The 24219-nt window shown below is 35.9% G+C and overlaps 1 protein-coding gene across 1 annotated transcript in view; it reads right to left on the bottom strand.

Moving 5' to 3' along the window:
- The window catches only part of SLC15A5 (solute carrier family 15 member 5), a 98841-nt gene that overhangs the window by 49176 nt on the left and 25446 nt on the right, over positions 1 to 24219 (bottom strand). The window contains exons 3-5 of the mRNA XM_037848358.1: positions 18450 to 18619; positions 8924 to 9144; positions 4896 to 5082 (exon numbers count right to left, since the gene is read on the bottom strand). Of these exons, the coding sequence (XP_037704286.1) occupies positions 4896 to 5082; positions 8924 to 9144; positions 18450 to 18619 (578 nt within the window). The remainder of the gene's footprint in view (positions 1 to 4895; positions 5083 to 8923; positions 9145 to 18449; positions 18620 to 24219) is intronic.

Raw genomic sequence — 24219 nt, 5'->3', positions numbered from 1 at the left:
TATAGATGACTTCTTTTGTTCTCTAGTTTTATTTGATAATGTACTCTGATGCCAGTGAAAAATGACTTTTTTAAAATTCGAAACAAGTTTGATTCCAACCTAAATTTAATCTATTCTATTTTTATTTTAATGTGTATGAGATCATAACATTTCCAAACGAGAGTGCAGTTTATCAGAATGCACACATTTTAAACCTCTAGCAGGTCTGTATTTACAAGATAAAGCACAATGGTTCCAATGGAGATATTATATTCAGATAAATAATGTTTTAATATTGGCTATGTGGTTGCAGGCAAGTCCATAAGAGTCTTGAAGCTCTTATGGTTTATTCTATTATCCTACCATGTAATACATTTCCAAATTAGACCACAATGAAATATAAGAAAGTCAGAATACGTTCAAAAATTGAAGTTACACTTGTCATTTTATATTGGAGCAAAATCTTTATATTAAAAATATGGATATTTTAGGAGTCTTCAGTTATTGGCTGAATTTACTCACTATGAAAACTATGGGTTTTCTATAGGTAGTCTGATGTATGAGTATATGGTATGTAAGCTCAGAACCATAAATATGAAATTCTATTGAGTGCTTGAAATAGTCCCCTTTGATCCATGATTTTCACAAATTCCCAGAATAGGAAATTTGCTCATCCGAGAACACACTGGTACTCATAAACCACTCTCATAGAGGCAGCTATAATTTTATTGTTGTATGTATCTTCTGCCTTAGGGAAAGATATTTCTCACACACTATTAGGTTGGCATATGCTTTTTATTTTTATTTGCTTCTCCTATTAGTAGTGTGTTCCTATATTTGAACCGAGTTGTCTACCTTCTTTCCTTTGTTTCTTTTTTGACCATAGAAACTTATTTCAGGAGATTTAACTTCAGTTCTTGTTTTCATTTTTGAATATGGGACAGATAACTCATTTACATGGAGATCAGATACACAAATATATCTCTATAAGGAGTCAACGATTATTTCAGATGGTGTACTAGATAGCCACTTTACTTCAAATTTAGTTCCAAGGTTGATGTCAACTTTAAAAATATGAACCTGAGAAAATTGATCTGCTTTTATTAAATAAATGAACAATTGCATGCATGACTTACTCAGGCAAAATATTTATAGATTATTTCTTTTGAGGTTTGTGCAGTTCCATCTATCTGGTACTTTTCAATGGATATACATTGTGGTGTTTCTTGGTAAAATGTTATCAGTTCTGAAACTATAAAAGAAAGAAGTAGTTTTGCCCAAGATAATCCTTCTTCCAATGAAGGTGACTGGATCCCTGACTTGGCTTTTAGTTTACCAAACACTTTGGTCTCAGCTAAATAATAAACAACTTCCATTTATTTGAACTAGTAGGAGTAACTGGTTATGTACAAAGGGATCAACACCCTCACTGTACCCATATCATAAAGGACCTTTAGTTAGAATTTAAATTTTCAGGATTTTGTTTTAAAGAGGAATTTCTTGTAGATATTTGGGTATACTTCATTTGCATTCAATTTAGATGTTATTTAAAAGTCAAGATAATTGCTACCTATTGTGTTATATACTTCTGCTTTGTGTGAGGCTTAATAACAATGTTAATTAGGCTAATTTTAGTCAGAGTAATACTTGTGTGTGTTAGCAGTAACTACTGAATGCCACATACCGCTGGATTTAATTAATGCTAAGGAAAGGAAATACTCATGAAGTAAACATTTCTGTACTGAAAAATACTAAAGTGAAGTATGCCCAGTTGTAAGAGAGGATAAATCACAATAGTATCACTAATTATAGATTTTTTTTTGTCTGAAACAATGTTAGGAAATGATAAGGAAACACAGTCTTGATAAAGCACTCTGTACACATTATACCTTTGCATTTCACAGTTACAGAAGTTTTGAAGAATTTTTATTGTTAGTACCTTGGCATGCTTCTTGATTTTATTAGGTGATGATTTCAGGAACGTGTATCTTGGTTTAGAAACACCCACTATCACTTTGCTGCACTGTTCAAGAGTTAGGTAAAGGAAATAAGTTTATCGGTGTTTTTTTTTTTTCCTTCATTATTTCAAGTTTGACCAACTGGCCAAGACTTTCCATTTCTCATTCTTGACCTGGGCTGTGATTATGCATGTCAAACACAAGGTATTGGCATTGTGCACACTCTGACTTCTTAAAGATGTCAGTCCTTAGACAGGGAATGACTAAATGTGGAAGGGAGTGGAGACGTGTAACACCATGTATTGTGGTGACAAAAGGGTTTTTCCATGTACTTCATAGAGTCTATTAGAAATAGCAGTGAGGATTCCAAGCTAACACTGATAGTTTAATATAATTTAGCTTCTATCCTATATAGCTGGTAGGTAGTATAATGATAATGATAATAATAATGATAATAAAAATAAAATAATAAAGCAATGGCCTTAGTTGACCTGAATTAGAAGACCTGAATTCGAAAGACATTTGTTATCTTTGTGACCTTTCATCTACTAAATGATGGTCTAAAATGAAGTTAAATGTGATATGGATATGAAGATGCCTGGGTTCAAATGAGGAACTCAATAAACATTTGTTAATTCATAATTTATGTACTTATAAACGTCACCCACATTTTCAAGGCACTTGAATTCAAAGTGAAAGGAAATTTTAACATAAGACTAATTTGATTGTGTAAATTACTATTAAAAAGTATCCTACATTTGTTTTTTTGTGTCCTGATAAAACGTGTTAATCTTCCATAATCATAACCAGAATATGGAAAACTTAAGCAAATATATAATTAAGATAAATATCATTACACTTTTTTATATTCCCATAGCAAAATATTATGCAAATAAATAACCAAGTATGCAAATGAATGGAGTCTGGTTTAGAAAGAACTGAATTCACTATTCTGTACCCAGAGGAATTTAAGTCAGGTTCATTTGAAATGAGTCTAGTTTTCCTTCTTTCCTGCAACAGGTCTTTCTACTAGTCTTGACGGGGAATATCTAGTTCATAAACATCAAACAATATACTAGGTAACTCTGTCTAATGCCCCTCTGTCCAGCAAAAATATACTTATCCTTAAATCGTGCATGATTTCAAATTACACAAGCATAGAGCAATGTCCAAGAGAAAGTTGTCCACATTTAGAGTGAATTTGAGACTTCTTATTCTCAGGAAGGATTTCTAATATAGTCCTTTCTGCATATTGTACAGAATATTTTCCTGAAGTAGCCCAGGTTTGTTTATTTATTTTGTAATTAAGCATAATTTGGAAGCTCAGGCAGGGATATTTCATGATACTGTACAAGGCTGCCAAGGTTTTGGCATTGCACAATATGAATTTACCCCCATTTTGTCTTGCATTCATTCTGTTTCAATAGCATACTTGTTGAGGCTGTATTCAATGTCTTGCCTTCCTTTCTTAGGTTCAAAGGGCACAGGATGGTGCTGGGCATCCCCTAAGTACTGACCAATTTTGGATTTCACATTGGCAATTAAAAAACACTTTCTAAGATTTAGGGATTATCAAAACCAAATCAGATTTACAGTTTGCCAAAAACCTATCATAATAAATAAATATGGGGGTTACTGGATTAAGATATAAAACAAGTGAAGTTATGTATTAGAGGCCTCAATAACTGAAGATAATAAAATAAACTATGGTGAGTTTAGTCACTTTGAATTCTTTCCAAAAACAAACCCATTATTTGATGGCATGGATATATTACAGGAAGAATGCACCTTAGAAATTAACTTCCATGAGCAAAGAAACAGCAAAAATATAATGTACTAGTAAGTGTGACTAGAAGGCTGTATGATCTCCACAAGTGTTTAAAAGGAAGAGATTAAAAATAAGAACAGGTTAGCCAAGAGGAAAGAATCTTCTAGATGCCTGATCCAGACTATTTCAATGGAATTATCTCTCAAGTAGAGGATAAGACATCAGGCTACTACTGGGCTATATTAAAGAGTTTTAAACTCCTTTTGCTTTCTGTTTAGGCTTACCAAACAATTAGACCTGTCTCATGCAAATTGTCACTCATAATTATAGCTAACATTTATAGAACTTTCATTGTGTGCCAGGAGCTATGTGCCATGCTCTGATGTCATCCCAAATCATTTCAAAAGTCTTACAGAATAAAAGGGACCAAAAAAATCATCTAGTGTAAGTCCTTAATGAAAAAAAAAATTGGTGAACTAGAGATAAGGAAGGTTGAGTGACTTTTTCAAAGTCACCCAGCTATTCAGTTCAAACTGAAGACTAGAACCCAGATCCCTTATTCCTAGGCTGAGCCTGGTTTTCCTTTACCAGCAATGGACCTCGTGTTCATGAAGTTGCCCGAGGGACCACAGCTGGGTAGAGGAGGCTGTGATCAGCATAGACTTCAGTTCTTCTCCCATTTCAATCAGAGAAATTCTATTTTATGTTCTCTTGATTGTGTTCTGATGTCATAAATTTTTTCACTTATAAATATGTTTTAAAATCATTGCTATACACCTCACTATTTGAAGAAGTATTATATTGAAGCTGTGAATCAAATACTAATTTTTAATAAAATTCACTACTAGTTCAGAAATTAGTGTCTTTCAAGTATTACTTTTTAGGTTCATGGACTTTGTTAATTTTTAAAGAAATATTCAGCAGACTTAGGACTAAGGACAGCCCTACTTGAAAAGGAATAGGCCAACTGGCGTTGCAAATTTCACCATCTCTTTATATCAGTTGTGTCTTCTGAGGAGGCATAAAAGGATGAGAAGGAGACAGGATATGGAGGTAGAGATTTGGGGAACTGGATAATATCACCCACAAACTCAACTTCTTCCCAATTTGCAAAAATCTGGAGCTTAGAGCTTACATTAATTTTTTTTAGAATTGTAAATGGTTCACTTAGGATGCTCAATTGTACTTACTGATGCATGCCAACAGAAATGGTCCATCTCTCTTAGAGGGAAATAGGCAGGTGCTGAAATACTCCATAAAAGGAGCCAGAATTAATAATGGTAAGATGCTAATCACATTCATAGCTGCAATTGGCAGAAGAAATCCATCCAAATTCAGGTTGGAATTCATGGTCTGCAGATAAAATCCTGAAGGAAACTGCATTTGAGGGGGGGGAATAGTCGTTCATTAAGACAATGGTTTAACTTAGGGGAAATTCATAATATTGACAATACTGTGGAATAATTTTTTGTTATCTCATTTGTCTTCTTACTTTTCCTATACAAAATAAAGTCATAATTTTGTGCTTAGGATAACACCTAAGAAGTTAACTAACTTCAGTTCTGCATATAAGCAACTAGACTTTTTGTTCCACAGACAACATAGTTAAAACCAGCACAAAGTATTAAGGATGTTTGTTTTCACCCCAGTAGGGGAAAAATGTTTTTTGCTAGGATAGATCCTTTAGCATCTAGTTTAGAGGCAAAATAGGAATGACTTTTTTTCTAAGAAGAGGGACTGTATGGAAAACACATTACTGTTGTAGGCTGTTTTTGTGGGCTCCATGGATTAAGTTTCATCTCTGATGTGAGCCAAGTAACACAAGAAGAAAAGAGATACAACATGCCAGTGCCCCTACTCTCCTACTAAATTAATTGTGTGGTACTAATGGACTGCAAAGGGGACTACACAAAAAAGTAAAAACTGCCCTGCTCCCTGCAAACCCTCAATGTATTGTTAGAATTTCTTCATTTTTTTAAATAGCCCCAATCATAACTAAAACCCTAACCCTAAACTGAAGGCTCTTCCTGTGTTCCAAGCCTCTCCAGAACTAAGATGCATCATCCTGTGAAACTTGCTGCAATCATCAGATCATCATCCTTATCATTAGCAGTGTCTGGTATTTCTTTAATGCCCCGAGGCACAAAAAGCTACCCAGAGGGATGGAGAGAAAATCAGTTCTCTTCTCCTGGAGGATGGATTCTCCAAACTGTCTTTCTCACAGTGCATGATCTGCATTAGGTTCCTGCCTCACCCAAATCTTGGAAAAACAACCTGCTCAAGCATCCAGATGGAAACTTCTCATTTAAGACCTTCACTAACTCCTTCTTCTATAATAAATTGTAAATGTTAGGAGAGAATGAGAAGAACCAGAGTCATGGAGTCAGTTCAGCAGTTACTGAGTCCACCTTTTTAAAATGAGCCTTCTGCTGTGTTAACTGTCAAAAAGAAAGAATGGACCACATTCTCACCAAGTTTCTTCTTTCTATCTGTAAAATATGTCCTGGTGATAATTTATCTTCCAATCTTTAATTTGACCCTTAGGATAGTAAACAAAGATTATTTTGGTTGGGTACAGATGGTGAGAGTGAAGGGAAGATTAGCCAGTTCTGTCCTAGTTCAATAAAATTCATAAGCACACATCCCCCAATCAGAGAAAAATGAATGATGTTTTAAAATGAAGTGCTGGCAGCAGAAATACTCCAAGACTGACAGGCTCCCAGCACAACTTGGAAGTTTCTGTTACTGATTTCAAATGAGAATTATTGTTAATAGGAATAAAGTTATTATCCACATGAATCACAGACACAGAAACCTGTTAACTTAATAATGTGGCAAATGTACTATTAATCTTTAGTGAAGCAATATTAATATATTGCCTAATCTAAGAAAAGGCTCCAGAGTCTTGAAAGCTTGAAATCATTTCTGCTTCTGCCTCAAGTTCTGAAATCATCCCCTTTTAAAATTTTAAATACTTTTATTTCATACAAGCCTCTGAGTATTCAGGAATAATTGCTGTCAATAGAGATTCATTGTCACCTTTGAGTGGCCAGTAATGTCAAATGGCAACATCATCAGCCTTAATATCAACATATTTTACATGTATGTCTTGGAGCCGAAGGTCAATAATGTCTACTAAATTTAAAATATGGAATCTATGATGTTTTATTCTTGGTACTTTGATTGCCTTTGTATGGGTGATTATTTCATGGGGAGGGGGGGAGGCAAAAAGGTAATCCCAGCCTATCCCAACGGAAGTTTCCTCTGCCTCCCAGTGGAAAAGAGGCTCGCCACTTTCTTTGATGTTTCTGGCACAACAATACTGTCTGTCATTTGGAACCTAAATGGTCCCTATCAAGGATTTTTAACCCAGCCACGAGACAGGCATTGCCATGACAATACAGGCATAGGCACTGACAGCAGCCCTGAGCTGGAATGGCTGCTCTGCAGACAAGTTACTTAATATCTCTGAGGCTCAGAGATAGGATAATAATATCAGCCTTTGCATGTTTGCTGTGAGGATTAAATTAGACACTGTGAAGCCATCTTTTAGAAGCTAGGACTTATCAATTAATATTAGTTTTTTACTTTGAAATAAACTGGGCATCTAGAATTGGTGAAATGCTTAAAAATTAGTTTATCAAAATGTATTCTAATTGGTGTGAAATTTAAAAAAAAATCTAAAAGTTTGCAGAAAATGTTCAAATTTAATCAAAAGAAATACCAGGTACCATTATGAAGATTATGCAGATTAGAAGTAGGTAGTTTGTGCTGTTTCCACAGTAGGTTTGAGGCTAGCTATGGACCATGTAGGAATTTTTGTTCTCATTTTTAATTTCTCCATTCTAAACTTTTAAAATGATACTAAAATCATATATTTGTGTAATATTCCTGCTGTATTCTGTTTTTGTGCCAGCCATTCTTATAGAGTCAGAAGGGAGGCTGAATCTGCTTAATCAGTCTAGTTTTAATGCATTGCTTACAGCAGGGTCAGAAAACTTTCTGTAAAGGGCAACATAGTAAATATTTTCACATAAAGCCTCTACTGCAACTAATTAACTCTGCTATTGTGTGTAAGCAGCCATTAATGAGACAAACAAATGAGTGTGGCTGTGTCCCAATAAAACTTTATTTATGGACACTGAAATGCAAGTTTCCTATAATTTTGTGGGTCACAAAATATCATTATTATTCTTTTGATTTTCTCAACCATATAAAAATGTAAAAACCTTTGTAGCTTATGGGGCCTACAAAAATAGGCAGTGGGCTGGATATGGCCTGCAGGCAGTAATTTGCTAACCCTTGGGTTAGAAGAAGCAGCATTGTACTGAGGCTCAGAAGGTAGGTTCTGATTTTCCTTTCAGTACTAATTAACTGTATGATCTTCTCCCCCTCAAATCAATATAGTTTCCAACAAATCCAACAAATGGGGTAGGCGAGTAAGTTAATCCTTAAATTTCTTTTTACCTCTGTTGGTCTATGATTTATGAATATAACTCACTATTAGCCTTCCAAACTCCATGTTGGGTGTTTGCAATGAAGAAAATAGCAAGTTTGTTCAGAGATTTTTATAACCATTTATTTTTCTTCTTAAACTAGTTTGTCTTTGACCATAACCACATTAAGTACCACTTAAATCACATATATTTATAAAAAGTACTTTGGTCTTAGTATTTTTCCTCCGATTTATGCACAGTGTCGGTAGTGATTCACCAAGGAACCGAATAGAGTGGGTGGGGAGAGAATCACTTGCTCATCAGTACTTCTTAAGAGTGCGGGGGAGGTGGTAGCAAATCAGTCAATTTTGCTACTTGCTAGCGCCACATTTTTAAGGCTTAATGAGGAGGGAGGGCAAAACCTTCGGCTAAAGGGAGATTTTGTAATTGCCTATGGATCCAATATTTTTGTGTGCTGCTCCCGTGCCTTTTGACTATACACTCTGAAATCTTGTCCATCCTGGGCACTTACTGAGGGACATTGATCTCTATAGGAGATCAAAGACAAACAATGCCAAGGTACTGCTCAGGTAGCCGCCTTCCTGACCCCGCTTAGCCCTTGAAATTAGAGCCTGTAATGGTTACAAGCATTTGTGGGATAACTCCTGGAAGAAGTCTGTGAAGCATTTGCTGGGGTGACAATAAACGTTTACTTATAGTGTTAATCTGTATCCACTATTATTGTTGTTGGGGTACCGTAAGTATCAATTATTCTTCCTTACCTGAGTAACGCACATTCTGTAGAAGAGCTGAGCAACGAAGAGAGGGAGAAGCCTGAGGAAAAATTTTGTGCCTTCCACTTGACGTTCACTGTAGCAGCCACCATTTTTTGCCTTGGCATGATCTAACCAGCTCACTACATCTCTGCCAAGATGGTAACAGTGCAGACAGCACATTTTCAGTGCATTAACAAACACCCCAAAAGTCATCAGGAGGGAGCAACCTGCAAATAATGGGTGATATTATGCATTAGTAAAGGCATTGTTCTTCAATTTTCCAAGACGACGATCAGAAAGATGACAATTGCATTGATGCAATGCAGCAAAGTAACTGAGAAGGTTTTAGCACCCAAGGGGTTGGATTCAAAGGAACAAGCTTCTGACAGGGGTTCTGGCATCCTGGTGACCAGCCCAAGGTGGTGCCTGACAGCTGATATAAAAAATGAAAAAGATAAGATCAATGGGAACATATTTAAAAGGGAAGAAAGGTGACAAAATAAAACACCAAAGTAAAGGATTTCAGAATCTCTCAGAAGTCTCTAACTTTAACTCATTAATGAATGACAGCCTGAACTTTCTTTTACATCCTTAAGACAAAGAACTAGTACTATTTTTTAAAATATAAATCATTATATAAATAATCCTCACTTTACTTGGCAGGTAGTAGGCGGTTTCTTATTTTGACATGGAGATGAAGGGAAATGTATTCTCTGCTTTGACTTTATCCTTGAATTTCAGACATAAGGTTAAACTTTGAACTCTTCAAATGACTTTATACATGTTGATGGTGTCACCAAAAGTTCAGATTGGATTAGTTGGCTTTTGACTTTTTCCAGTAGTTTCCCCTGGGTTTATGTGGCTATTGCTTTGGTTTCAGAAAAACTTTATTGCTTCAGATGTTAGCAGTCACCTACTGCTAGTGATTTGTAACCTCATTGTTGCTTCTTTTTATGATCTTTCAAATTCTACCTTTTCTTTTACTCCATTAGGACTTCCTGATACAATGACCCATTACTGACCCCTGGTTAGTTAGCAGTTCAGCTGTGCCATCATGATTGTTACAATTTCTCATAGCACTCCCTTTGATCAGATAAATCCTTCTACAAATTACATAGACATTAAACCATGGTTGCAAGATAAATGGCATAGTAAATACAAAAAGGTTTGTGTTTCTCCTAAAGAAGGCTACTATAGAAACTCAGAGTATAGTTTGATCATCATTTTGATTGTGTTCAAGTTTCCTGTAATAAAATTCTGGTTGAAAGGCTGAATGAATTCATTTAAAAGCCATAGATTATTGGTTATTTATATTAAAATAAAGAATATTTATTGATATTTCTTTTATGGTTATAGAGTGAGCTATATTGATTTGATCTGGTCTATTTTTTAAGCATTGTAATGGACCTATTATGTCAGTCTTTGATTAATTGAGGAAGCTGGGGGCCTGGTAATTGGATATGGAGCCTTTCACCTCTAAGTCACTGAATCAAATCCAGCCCAAATTGGTAGTGACCAAGAATGATTACAGCTGTGGCTCTTTGGTGGCCTCTGTGAAGTATATTTAGGTCATTGGAAGTATGTTGGGATAATTGCTGACGGAACATGGGCTCATCCCTGTAGTCACTATTGCCCTTCTGTAGGTAGATGGGCAAAGTTGTAAGGCCCAGGGACTGATAAAGCCAAGAGACATCTCTTTATTATTGCAGAAAGAACTGCTCTACTCTGAGACTTTCCTAGCTATTTCAATTAGTTTACCTAAGGCTTTAGTCAGATGAGAACTGAGAATTTGTTGATGAACAGTCCAGAGACCAAATGTGAACAGGCCGGGGCAAGGGGCTTAATTTCCTAATGTTCCCTTATAGTCTTGTCTCATGCTGCTCATCAAGATGTTCTCTGTTCAACTTTTGCAAAACAGTGCTGTGTAGACTGTAGGGTTGTTATTAGCATTGGTCTACCTTTCCTCCATATTTTCAAATAGGCTTTATTATTGAGAAATAACTATTTGCAGGATGAAAGACTATTCTCAAAGACATTTCCCCCAATTTCCTCTCATTTTTTTAAACTCAGGAGCGTCTATTGATTACAATATATTTTTAACTTACTATTCCCACTTTTAAACTTGTTGCTATTATTATTGTTGCAAGATAAATTTGGATCTGCTCTTAATGAGTGACAAATTGATATTTGCAATCTTAAACAATTAAGCATCACTGTATTTCTAGAGAGAGGTAGCTTAGATTAGTGCTTTCGGAACTGTGTTAAAGAATCATTTTTAAAAACTTCTAAACTATCATGATCAATACATTTGTGAAATACAATAAAAATGAAATACCTGAAAAATAACACACAAATTATAAATTCTAATTATTACAGTCAAAAGATATAAAATTACCAAAACATTCTATAAATTTCTAAATGTTTCTCTCATTTTCTACATTTATTTAATCACCAGCCAGTAACAAGAGTTCATAGACCAGTGCTGCTCCATGGACCAGGCTTTGAGTAGCACTCACATCAATTGAGTACACATTTGAAAAATGAATTTATTTAAGCAAATAAAATTGTATCTGGCATAGTGATATAAAGCAACAAAAACAAAATGGTCAAGAAACAAGAAATGGGTAGGTATGAATGAGGGCTAAAATTCCTTGCTCTCATAATTATTTTTCAGATAAGTCTGAGTTGAGCTAGCATAGCAAGTGCACATGATTGATGCCAAACAAATGTGCATGCAGTCATTCATTCATTCATTCAACATATTTATTGAGCACCTACTATGTACCAGGGTCTGTTCTAGGATGTAGGAATGTAGCAGTGAATAAGACCTAAAAAGTCCTGAGTTTTCGCTGGGGGAGACACTAAGTAGAAAAATATTAGGTAAGCTCTATAATGAAAGCAAAATAAGCTGATATGAAAGAAACTCACTGGGGGAATAGTATGTAGGGGAGACCTCCTAAGGAGTTGACATTTGAGCTGAAGCTTGAATGAGTAGAAGGAGGCAAAAAGATCCAGAGGAAGCACTGGCAGACATACCATGAAGTAGAAAGGAGCTGGGAATAGAAAATGCCAATGAAGCAGTAGCTCAGTTAGTAAGACTATTGCAAGGAGATGAAATCTACGAGGTGGACACAGGGCGAGCCCTTATAGGCAAAGGTAAGGACCTTGGAGTTTATTTGCAGTGTTATGGGAAACAATTGAGGAGTTTAAAGCAGAATAGAGATATGCATATTTTTGAAAGATTACTTGGTACTCTGGTAGCTGTGTGGATATGGGTTTTAGGGGACAAGAGAGGAAACTGAGAGACAGGCAAGAAATAGTGGTGACTGGAGCTAGTGTGGCAGTTGTGGCAATGTAGAGTAGGATGCGTATTTGAGGAATTGATAGGATTTTCTGACGTGGGAGTGAAGAAATAAGATTTGAGGATGACTACTTTTTTTTTCCTTTAAAGAATTGGATGTTGGTGACTTATACTGAGATGGAAAAGACCAGAAAGGACAACTGAGATTTGGCCAGGTTAAGTTTGAGACGACTATTAGATAACTGAGTCAAAATGTCAAATAGGGAGTAGGATATGTCAGGAAAGAGGTCAATATAAAATTGAGTGTTGGTGTGTAGATGGCATTAAAAGCTATGGGACTAAAAGAGATTACATAAGGACAGTGTGGGTAGAGGTGTATCAGGGTCCCTGGTACAAATCCTGGCATTCCATACAGTTGGGAATGTAACAGAGGAGAAAAGTCAGACAAGGAGACCACAAAGGGGTGGACAATGTGCTAGATGGATTGTGAGTAAGAGAAGGAAGGCAGAGAAATAATGAAGTGATCAGCTGGACTGAATGTGAGCCAATAAGCCAGTTAGAGAAGGCAAGAAAATGAACTGCACAGTACAATCTCTCTGCACAAAGGGAGCAGCTGTTGTCCCATGAAATCACAGGGCTATTCCTGAATGTTAGGAGGGTTCTCTTATTGAAACCATCTACATCCAAACCTCAAAGCACCTTCTTGAATTAAATCCGTTAGACAAAAGAAAACTCATACCTTCCATACAAATAATTTGGGGTGTCAGGTAGTCCTCACCTAAAAAAAAATCCACTGTCATTATAATTCTCAAATTGCTTTTCTGTACCAGGAGCAGAAATGGGAAGCTGAAAAAAATCTGGAATTAAAAATTCAACTGAGACTTCAAGCTTTGGTTTAAATGTGCATGGCAAACACACCAGGCGTGCACATTTTAAAATAAAACAGATGAGCTATTTTAAATGTTTTATTGCACAACTTAAAGATTGTAGCTATTACTATTAAAAAAAAAAACTTTTAGAAAGCAATTTTTCTATTCTTTGTACTTTTAAGTCCTTGGTTCTGATGTTCTGCTCCTTTGACCTTGATCTAATCATGAATATCTGAGCTACTTAATTATAATAAAATAAGCCTACATTGCACTCTAGATGGTAGATGCACATTTTTTCTCCTTTGGTCACCTGCCAGTTCTCAAAATTATAGCAGTGGGAAGAAATGCAAATGAAGGCTATGCTTGACAGCTAAACATAATGGAATGAATGGTCCACATTTGAAAAGTTACCTTAAAATAAAAGGTAGCATATAAAAAATCATTTCTTTAAGGTCACCTATGGCTTTGAATTATAGCTTTGAGAAATTTCCAATTTAGTCATCAGAGAGGAAGAAGCCAAAATAAGTATTATATACTTTGCTAGAGGGAAGACAAGAGTTTTACTTCATCTTAGTTGGATGATCTTTTAACTTAGAAATAGTTTTTTAAGAAAACAAAATTTTCATGTTATAAAGCACTGTGTAAAGAAAGTAAACCACTATTTTCTGTACTAATTGTACTTGTAGTGAACAAAGTTTTTCTTGTTAATATCAAAAGAAAGGTTACTTTCTCATGTGTTAAAATATGTCATATATGGACTATAGTAGGCTGGCAATAAACAAGGTTGATTTTATAGATCTGTATTACTTGAAAATAATTGTATTTATTCAGATAGATGTATTTTCAAATAAGAGATTGGTATGCAAATGAAGGGATGCTCAATAGTTATTTACAAAATTTGAATGTATGAATAATATATATATATTTATATTCACAAAAGCCTAACATTATTTGATAATTACACACTCAAGAAAATGCCAAAGTGGTCTCCCAGTAAAAAGTTTATAATTAACATTTCCCCTCTTTTTTTCTGTTCAGGACTAACAGTGTATATCTTGGGCACCTTTCTATAAATTGAATCTGTTACTTAGACTACCAGGAGGGCATGCACTGCTGAGCTGTGGTCCACAGACCACATGGTTCTGAGAAAATGGATAAGGGCTTCTATGGATAATATTTTCAGTACTTTACTGCCTCAGTATGTGGTTATCATATAATGTGCTCTGGCCAGAGGAAAATGAAACCTGGGTTCTGGTTTCACTTCAGCTGTTTTCTGTGAGATCTTGGGCAAGTCATTTAACTGAGTTATGACTCAGTTTCTACATTCAGCTTAACAATGACTGGCACTGATTGAGCACTTACTATAGTCCAAGTATTTACAAGACACAGGATTTTCTAATGATACTCAAAAAGAGGTAATTTCAACATAATGTGGATAGTAAAATAGTAAAGATGGGCTCAGGGTGTTACAAGAACTGAAGCAAAGCAGATAGTCTAGTCTGTAAAAGGATACAATGGTACCCTTCCTACCCATCTCATAGGTTTGTAGTGAAAATAAAGGAATAGGAAAATATGCTTAGTTAAAAAAATAACCATGGTCATTCCTGAACATACCCATATCATTATCGGTTTGTTAATTTTTTGTGGTATGGTAGGAACATATTGGAAGCAATGAAGTTATATCAGGATATTTGTTTTTCCTGTTCCTTTGTTTTATTTTATCTGGAAATGTTTTTTTTTTTTTTTGGATAAAGTTAATTAAAAAAAAATACAGCCCATTGCATTGCTATTAGTGGTAGTGGTATAGATGAGTAATAGAGACTGTGATATTAGTAAAAGGAATATATGTTAGAAATGAAGGTCTGGGTTAAAGAAGATGAATGAGTAGACAGACCAAAGGAACAGAGTAGAAACTCCAGAAATGCAAGAAGCAATTTAGTTTATGGTGAAGGCATCATCTCAAATAAGTGGGTAAAATATTGACTTTTTGATAACTGGGATTTGGATAACTGGCTAGCCATGTGGAAAAAAGATGAAATTGGGTTCATTTTTAAAACCTATTCTAATATAATTTCCAAATGCCTCAGAGATGTAAAGGTTAAAAAGAAAAAAAAGAAATCATGTAAGTACCAAAAGAAAATATGTGTGACTTCCTTCATAATCTGGGAGTGAGGAAAACTTTTCCATTGTGACTCAAAATCCAGAAGCAATAGGGGATATGATTGACAAAATTTTACTTCAAACAAGCAAAAAGTTCAACTAAAGACAAAGCAAACAAACTCAGAATGCTTGTGCATGGCAAATAACACCAGAAACAAAATAAAAAATAAATGACAAATGGAAAATAATATTTACAACTTCTAGCATAGACAAAGGATGAATATCCTTAATATATAAAAAGATTTCTGAACATTGACAAGAAAAAGACTATAATCTATAGAAAAATAAGGATCAGAAATCTGAACGATAGTTCAGAAAAAAATACAATGGCTCTAAAGCAGTGAAAAGATGTCCAATTTTTCTCATAACAAGAGAAATATAAATTAAAATTACAGTGAGATTCTATTTATCACTCTCAAATTGGCAAAAATCCAAAAGTTTAACAACATATTCTGTTGAAGAGACTGTGGGGAAATGGGCATTCTCATATATTTTTGGTAGAAATACAACATAGTGCAACACTATGGAAGAGAATTTGGCAATATATAGCAAAGTTGTATATGGATTTACTTTTTAACTCAGCAATCATATATCTAGGCTCTATCCTAAAATTAGGATGCCTAAAAATAATGCAGAGAGGTAGACACAAAGCAGTTGATTAGAACCTCTTTAATATAACCAAAAGTAAAGAGACAACCTAAATGTTTATCAATATGAAACTGGCAAAATAAATGCTGGTTCATCCACAGTCAAGTACTGTGCAGCTCTGAAAAGGAATGGGGAGTTTTTAATATATAATTATGAAGGGATCCTCGGCTTATATTTAATGAGAAAATCAGCTGAGAAAGTTATGAATAACATGCTACTGTTTATATAAGAAGGGGAAATACACATGCACATATATACACAAATAATTTTAAACTTTGTCTTTATTTTTTTAAAAATGGAAGGATAAACCGTAGTTAAATGGTGACCTATAGGGGAGGAAGGGAATAGAGTGGATAACAGTGGAGGGATATAATTATTAGACAGTTTCATACATGAAATTTAGATATATGAAAATATTGATGTGATTTAAAACAAAATTACGTTGAAAAGTATAAAGCAGAAAACAAAATGAAACAAAAGCACTTTATTGTATATCACGTTAGTAGCAAAACCACAGACAGGAAATACACCAAGTGACTTTAAAACATAATAATTTGAGTATACATCTCTAGGGTTTATAATATAAGGACAAAAAAACTGCAAGAAAATTATTGAAACTATTTTCAATAAACATATGACTGATGGTAGTGTTGGGAGACTATTGAGCATGTCTTTAGGGATAATACAAATGTGTAATCATATTGATGTCACTGAAAATTGAGATTTTTGGCAGTTACTGATGCTCAAAATTCCTATTCCCTTTCCCCCCATAGGTCACTATTTAAATATGGTTTATCCTTCCATTTTTCTTAATAATGGTAAATATTAAAATCATATGTATGCATGTGTATATATATGTGTGTGTGTGTGTGTGTGTGCATAGATATCTAACTCAGAATAAGATCTGAATTTGATGAGGTTAACTAGAAATCCTATAGCAATGAATTTGGTTAGGGCATTGTTATGATTCATATTGTATGTTATCTTTGGGGAAAAAAGAGAACATTTTTAAATTTTGTGCACTGAAAAGACTTAGAAAGTAAGACAGATTAAGTAGCAGTGAGCATCTCCGTTGCCAAGATTGTAGTTTCTAAATACCATTATTTACTAAAAGGAAACAGAGCTCTTTGGAGAAGTAGCTGATTCCAAGTTAAGGGAAGGAAATGATGAACATAGAATATTTTTTCATGCCAGAAAGCAAGCAAGCAATCAAAGACAACTAGAGGCTTTCCCAAAGGACACTGCACTGACATGAAGTAGACCTCTCTGCCCAAATGTGGGAGAATTTGAGCATCAAAATTTTGGTTTGAAACACATCAAAGATGTTTACATTCATTAATTCATTATAATGGTTCTTTTTTAGTGTCTAATGGTCATTTTGCAAGATGCTAATGCCCCAACTCATTAATTTGAAAAACCTATAAATATAGCAAAAAATTAAATATTTATCTCCATTTTCCTATATAAATTGTACCTCTATGTAACTAAATAGTTGTTAGGGGATATTTCTCTTCATTGAATTATTTCGGCTAATAAAAGAGGAAGGAATAGAGAGTATCACTACTTTGCAAGCTCCCATAGAATAGTGGATTTAGGGAATAATCATCAAAGGATGCTGGCACTACAAAGCCAGATATAATCAGAAATTATACCTCTTGATTGAAGAACGTAACACCATCTATGAAGGAATTTTGCCAGAAAAACAAACACAACCACCCTGAATTTGACTGAATTTGATCAAGCATCTAGATCTAACACAATTTATAGGAAATGCAGGGGAGAGAAAAACCTGTTAGGCTACACCGTGTGCATGCAAATAGCAAAATCCATACTATGGGAAATGCTACATGAAAATTTACAGATTTCTTATGAAAAATAAGAAACAGAAAGGGGGTAAATATACATGAGTTTAGGGAAATAGCTGCCATTTGGAAAGTAGGGGCCTTATTTGAATTTGAGATGAACAAACTATGAAATAAAACAAAATAAACAAATAAAAAATTGAAACAGATTTTAACAGTGATGGGATATTTGATAATGTTTAGGAATTCTCTCTCTATATATATACATATAATTAATTTATTTATTAATTTAGGTGTAATAATGACATTGAGATTATGTTTTTATAAAAGGTACTTAGCTTATATATACATATACACAATATATATACAAATATGTATATATTTACAAAAAGAATGATATAATATTTGGTTCTTGATTAAAAATTATCCAGGGTAGGATTGGGGAAAAGAGTAGAGACGATAATTGCTGAAGCTGAGAGGTAGATAAGTGGGTTCACATATGACTTTTTAAAATTTTTCTATGTGTTCATAATATTCCATTATTAAAACATTTTTAACAAGGGAAAATAAAAGCAAATAGAGATTTTGATATACTGAAGACTAAGTTGCTAAGTGTAATAACTGGTAGAATCCATAATCTCTGAGATGAAAGAGAAGCAATAGGGAATCAAAGAGGAAGGATACTTGGCAAAAAAAAAAAAAAAAAAAAAAACAATAAAAAGTAAAAAAAAAGTAAAGTATGATTTACTTACATTTTTCTGGCTGATAAATCAGTTTCCAATACATCATATGAAGGGTTATCAGAGCCATAAGCATAGACGTAAAAGGAATAATTAAAACAAGGGCTTGGGACGCTGAGTGCTGGATGTAAGATATTCCCAGAAAGACAAAAGTTGCATTTAGGTTCAAAAGCCAATAAAACCTGGGTATACAGACAGACAAAAATAAAAATTAAAGTGTATGTCAGGTTATAGTTGCTAATTTTAATACTTTTATACAAATATAAGCCATGAAATGGTGGCATGCTAGTGGACCCAGAGTTTGAAAATGTTATTAGCTTTCCTAATAAGTGTAACCCACCAGCCACATTCTTATCACTTATGTTATTTTTGTTTCTTTGCTATGTAGAGTAGATGTAAAAAGAGTGAGCTCTATTTTATCTAAACCAGAGGATGACATACTTTTTCTGTGAAGAGCCCAATTGTCAATATTTTAGGCTGTACAGGCCATATGCGCTCTGTCACAACTACTCAGCTTTCTGTTGTGCTGCTAAAGAAGTGATAGACAAGAGCTAATCTAGAACCTGGAAACATAAGATTTAAATTTATGTTTAAATAGTTGAATCTCCCTGTTTAATTAGCTTTTCAGTGGAAAGGAAAACAAAAATCCTGGGAAGGGAAACCTACAGTTAATAAAGTCTCAAGGTTATCTCCAAAGCAGGCATTAAACCAAATAAATGAATGATATTTGAATAAAACTTCTAAGGATTAGTGTTGAAATAGGTCCCCGCTCCATTTGTCTGGTTTGCAGATTTGGGGGAAATAACCTTTACCTCTTAACCTTTCACTGGGTCTTAAGTCAGACAATAGAATCCCACTGGGGGCAAAGTATTGAGGTAAAACAAAACAAAACAAAATCCTTCCCTTTTAAAGTATAGTTTGATTAGTTTGGATTTTAATTGTACAAACACCAACAGACTTAAGTTTTAGAACACTTACATCACCTTCCAAATTTAACGGGTTCATCTGATTAGGTCAGGGCCACCCAGGATAATATCGCCTTTGATTAATTCAAAATCAACTGATTTGGGATATTAAGTATATCTGAAAAATCCCTTCACTTTAGCCATATAATGGAACATAATGAGGGGAGTGATATCCCATCATCTTTGCCATAATATATTGGTTAGAAACAGGTCAGTGGATTTGTCCACACTCAAAGGGAAGGGACCATAAAACAGGGTGACTCATTGGGGTCATCCTATGTCCATCATATATTTTAACTCCCCCTCCCTCCTTCCTTCCTTTCTTCCTTCCTTCCTTCCTTCCTTCCTTCCTTCCTTCCTTCCTCTTAGGAACACAAAGTCAACAGCTAGATGGGAAGGGGATATTGAAGGCTTGAGTAGAAAAGGAAAGGTAAGAAACAGTCATCGAAAAGAGGAAGAGAGAATGAATGGATATTGCACTGTATACTTGCTATGTAATATTAAGGGTCCACTTAGGTTGGCAGTCATGGATTTAATGGGAACATAGAACACGTGATTTTCTGTTTATCTCCAGTCATGTTTGGCTGTGTGAGCACAGTAATGGAGTAGGTAGAGAGTTAAATTCTAATCAGGATAGTTTCCCCTGTTACTCAAGAGATTACAGTAAGATTGTATGAGTGTGTGTGAAAGGAATTGAGGATGTGTGAAGTTAGATTATTAGTTAATTGATGACTAGTACTCAACACCCTGCTGGACTCAGCTGGCAACAGAAGAAGGAAGGAGCAGAGCGCACTAGCCCAGTGGGGCTGGAGTTCATTTAGGACCTTGAAGTCCACGGTGAGGGATTTGGATTTTATTCTTAGTGCATTGGGAAGCCATTTGAAGGGGAGTGAGTGGTGGGCTGATATGATCTGATTTTAAGTGGGGGGAAGAAAAGAAGATTACTATGTCAGTTCTATAAGTTGTAGATGGGCATCTTAAGGGGACTAGTCCCAGCTATTGTAGTAGCCTGGATGAGAATTAAGACTGAGTTGGACTGGAGTGGTTGCAAAGGAAAAGGAGACATGTGGCCAATCAGGCTTGTCTCCTCACTGTCCTTTAAACAAACGTGCTCATTTTCTTTCCTATAATTTTTCATGTGCATTGGCATGCCCTATCTCACCTTCCCACACCCATATCCCATCCATTCATCTATGTGATATGTTCTTGAATAGTCTACTTGTTCCTTTCTCTGAACTTCTAAAGCAAATATTCATTTTCCAATTATTTTGCTTTTGCCAGTTTTGTCTTCTCATTTATAGATTGCAAAGCTCCCTGGTAGGAGCAATATCTTATTCATTTCTTTATCTCCACAGGACCTAGCACAGTACTAGGTTCACAATATGTGGACAGTAAATAACTAATGGATGAATCTATGGCATCTCTTATCAAAAATCAATCAATCAGGCTTTGCCTGTGGCGCACTTTGGGCCTGGTGCGTTTCCCGCAGCTCTAGGACTGACATGGACACAACCGGATGTGACCTTCTGCTTGAAATATCTCAAGAGCTTTAGAAATATGAGTGCACACCTGAGGAGTTTACATGGGGTTGTGACGGAGGTGCCAAGGAGCCCCAAGGATTGCTGACCAGACAGAAAATACCAACCCTGAGAGGAAGCAAGACATCAAGCCTCTGAAACCTTATAGGAACAGTTGCAAAAACAATATTAGCAGTGGTGAGAAAGAATGAAGACCAAAGGGTGGGGCAAGATGGCGGAGTGGTGAGGAGCAGAATTTCGTCTTTCCCCTAGAGCAGCTGGCAATTACCCAAGAACTATATGAAACAGTGTTTTCAGGGTCTCCAGTAACCAGTCACACATTGGACGCAAGTTTGGAATTGGAGGAAAAGCTGAGATCGCAGCGAACATTGTAAGTTCCCCAGACCAGGGGTCTGGCACCCCTCCCCACCAAGACCTCACAGACTGTCTTGCTGCCGGCTCCCTGAAAGGGGGGAAGAAAAACACCAAAAAACAGCAATCTGCTGAGGGCAAGAAGGGAGGCTCAATCCAGCCTCAACTGCAGAATTAATTAACAAATTAATTAACTAATTTTGGGAGCTGGGGTGCTAAAGAAGGGCTGGGGTCCGAGAAGTGGGGGCACGTAAAAGCGGGCACCCATTCCCAGACTCCAAAAAAGCCATTTTTTTCCCCCTACATTTTGTCCCTTCTGGCTTCTCACTGATCCCTTATCTTTTTCCATTTCAATAGCCCCCGGCAGGGGTGCAACTGAAGCTGTTGGAGAGTAATTATCAGACAGTAGCCCAAAGCATATCTTTAAATGCTCTATTCTGACACTGAAAAAACTTCCAGGCTGGGGAAAGACTTTCAAAAGAGACTTTTTTTTTTCTTTTTCCTTTTTCTTGTTTTTCTTTTCTATTTTTTTTTTAATCTAAAAGTAATAATATGTGGTTATTTTCTATTGGAAATAGCCCAGGTTGAGGGACTAGGCTGGGCTGGGGGTGGGGACAGAGTACCCACAGTGTCTTTGAGTTCTGTATTCACTACTGAAGGTCTCCACCCCCCGTCTTTAATTGGCAACTCAGGTTGACCAGGAATCTACCTGGAGAGGCCCCAAAGAGGAGAGGGGAGAAGGGAACAGTGACCCTGAGAGACAGCTGGAGTTCTGAGGATTGGGAGAGTGGAGGGAGGTCCAGCTCAACTGGCAGTCCTCCTTCTGGGAACTCAGACCCCAGGGGCTGGAATTCAGATTCCGGCTTCAGTCAGCCATGCCCCTGACAGGATCCGAGTCACCAGGAGAACTAACGTCTCCATACCTCCTTACACTGGTGGGGGAGCTGTGGGATGGCCAGCACCACCTGCTGGACAGGAGAGGAAAAGCACCAATTCTAAAGGCCTCATAGGAGGGTCTCATTCTCAGGAAAACTCCATACCCTCCCAATGAGACCTGGGCCTCACTAGACTGGGAAAATCTGACTAGGGTCGACCATATCTGAGGAGACCCACTCACAAAAAGGTTACATAGAGGCAGAGCAAGAAACAGAAAAAAGAAGAGGGGAAAAATTCTGATCAACTAAATAGAACCTAAGTTAGAGGTCTAGAATAAGTTGAACTGAATAACAGAGGCCAGAGAACAAAGCCAACCAACAAGAAAACCACTAGGTAAAAGATAGAAAACAAGCTCCAAAATAAACTAATCAAGAAAATCAGATGCCTAGACAACTTAAGATAACAAGCCATACCAGGAAACACGAAAACATGGACCAGCCAAAGGAACAAACTAATAGCTCAGCTGAGACACAGGAGTGGAGGCAACTAATGCTAAATAAATTTGATGAAATGAAGGAAGATATAGCAAAAGAGCTGAAGGATATAAAGAAGACACTGGCTGACCATAAAGAAGAATTCATAAACTTAAAAAAACAAATGGCAGAACTCATGGGAATGAAGGCCACAATGGAGGAGATGAAAAACACAATGGAGGGACACAACAGTAGATTTGAACAGGCAGAAGAAAGGATCAGTGAACTGGAAGACAGGTCATTCGAATTCATACACACAAAAGAACAGATGGTGAAAAAAATGGAAAAATATGAGCAGGGTCTTAGGGAGCTGAGTGACAACATGAAACGCACAAATATACGTGTTATGGGTATCCCAGAAGGAGAAGAGAGGGGAAAAGGGGCAGAAAGAGTAATAGAAGACATATTCACTGAAAATTTCCCAACTCTTATAAAAGACAGAAAATTAGAGATTCAAGAAGTACAACATACCCCAAATAGAATAGATCCCAATAGTCCTACTCCAAGACACTTACTGGTCAGATTGTCCAATGTCAAAGACAAAGAGAGGATTCTGAAAGCAGCAAGAGAAAAGCGATCCATCACATACAAGGGAAAGTCGATAAGACTATGTACAGATTTCTCTGCAGAAACCATGGAGGCAAGAAGACAGTGGCATGATATAGTTAAGATACTGAAAGAGAAAAACTGCCAACCAAGAATTCTATATCCAGCAAAACTTTCCTTCAAAAATGAGGGAGAGATTAAAACATTTTCAGACAAACAGACACTGAGAGAGAGTTTGTGAATAAGAGACTGGCACTACAAGAAATACTAAAGGGAGTGCTACAGGCTGATAGGAAAAGACAGGAGAGAGAGTTGGAGAAGAGTGCAGAAATGAAGATTATCAGGAAAGGTAAAAGGAGAGGGAAAAATAAGATATGACATATAAATTCCAAAAAACAAAATGGTAGTAGAAAGACCTGCCCTTACAGTAATAACACTAAATGTAAATGGATTAAACTCCCCAATAAAAAGACACAGACTGGCAGAATGGATTAAAAAACAGGACCCATCTATATGCTCTCTAAAAGAAACTCACTTTAGACACAAGGACAAAAATAGATTGAAAGTGAAAGGTTGGAAAAAGATATTTCATGCAAACAACAACCAGAAAAAAGCGGGAGTAGCTATATTAAGATCAGACAAGTTAGACTTCAAAAGCGAAACAATTAAAAGAGACAAAGAAGGACACTATACATTAATAAAAGGGTAAATTCATCAAGAAAACATAACAATCATAAACATTTATGCACCAAGCCAGAATGCCCCAAAATTCATGAGGCAAACACTGCGATCACTGAAAGGAGAAATAGATACCTCTACAGTAATAGTTGGAGACTTCAATACACCACTCTCATCAATGGATAGAACATCTAGACAGAGGATCACTAAAGAAACAGAGATGTTGAATTGTATGATAAATGAACTAGACTTGACCGACATTTATAGAACACTTCATCCAACAACAGCAGGATAC

The sequence above is a fragment of the Choloepus didactylus genome, chromosome 8 (genome assembly GCF_015220235.1).
Source record: "Choloepus didactylus isolate mChoDid1 chromosome 8, mChoDid1.pri, whole genome shotgun sequence".
Classification (NCBI taxonomy): Eukaryota; Metazoa; Chordata; class Mammalia; order Pilosa; family Megalonychidae; genus Choloepus; species Choloepus didactylus.
This window is presented reverse-complemented; position numbering and strand designations above follow the sequence as displayed.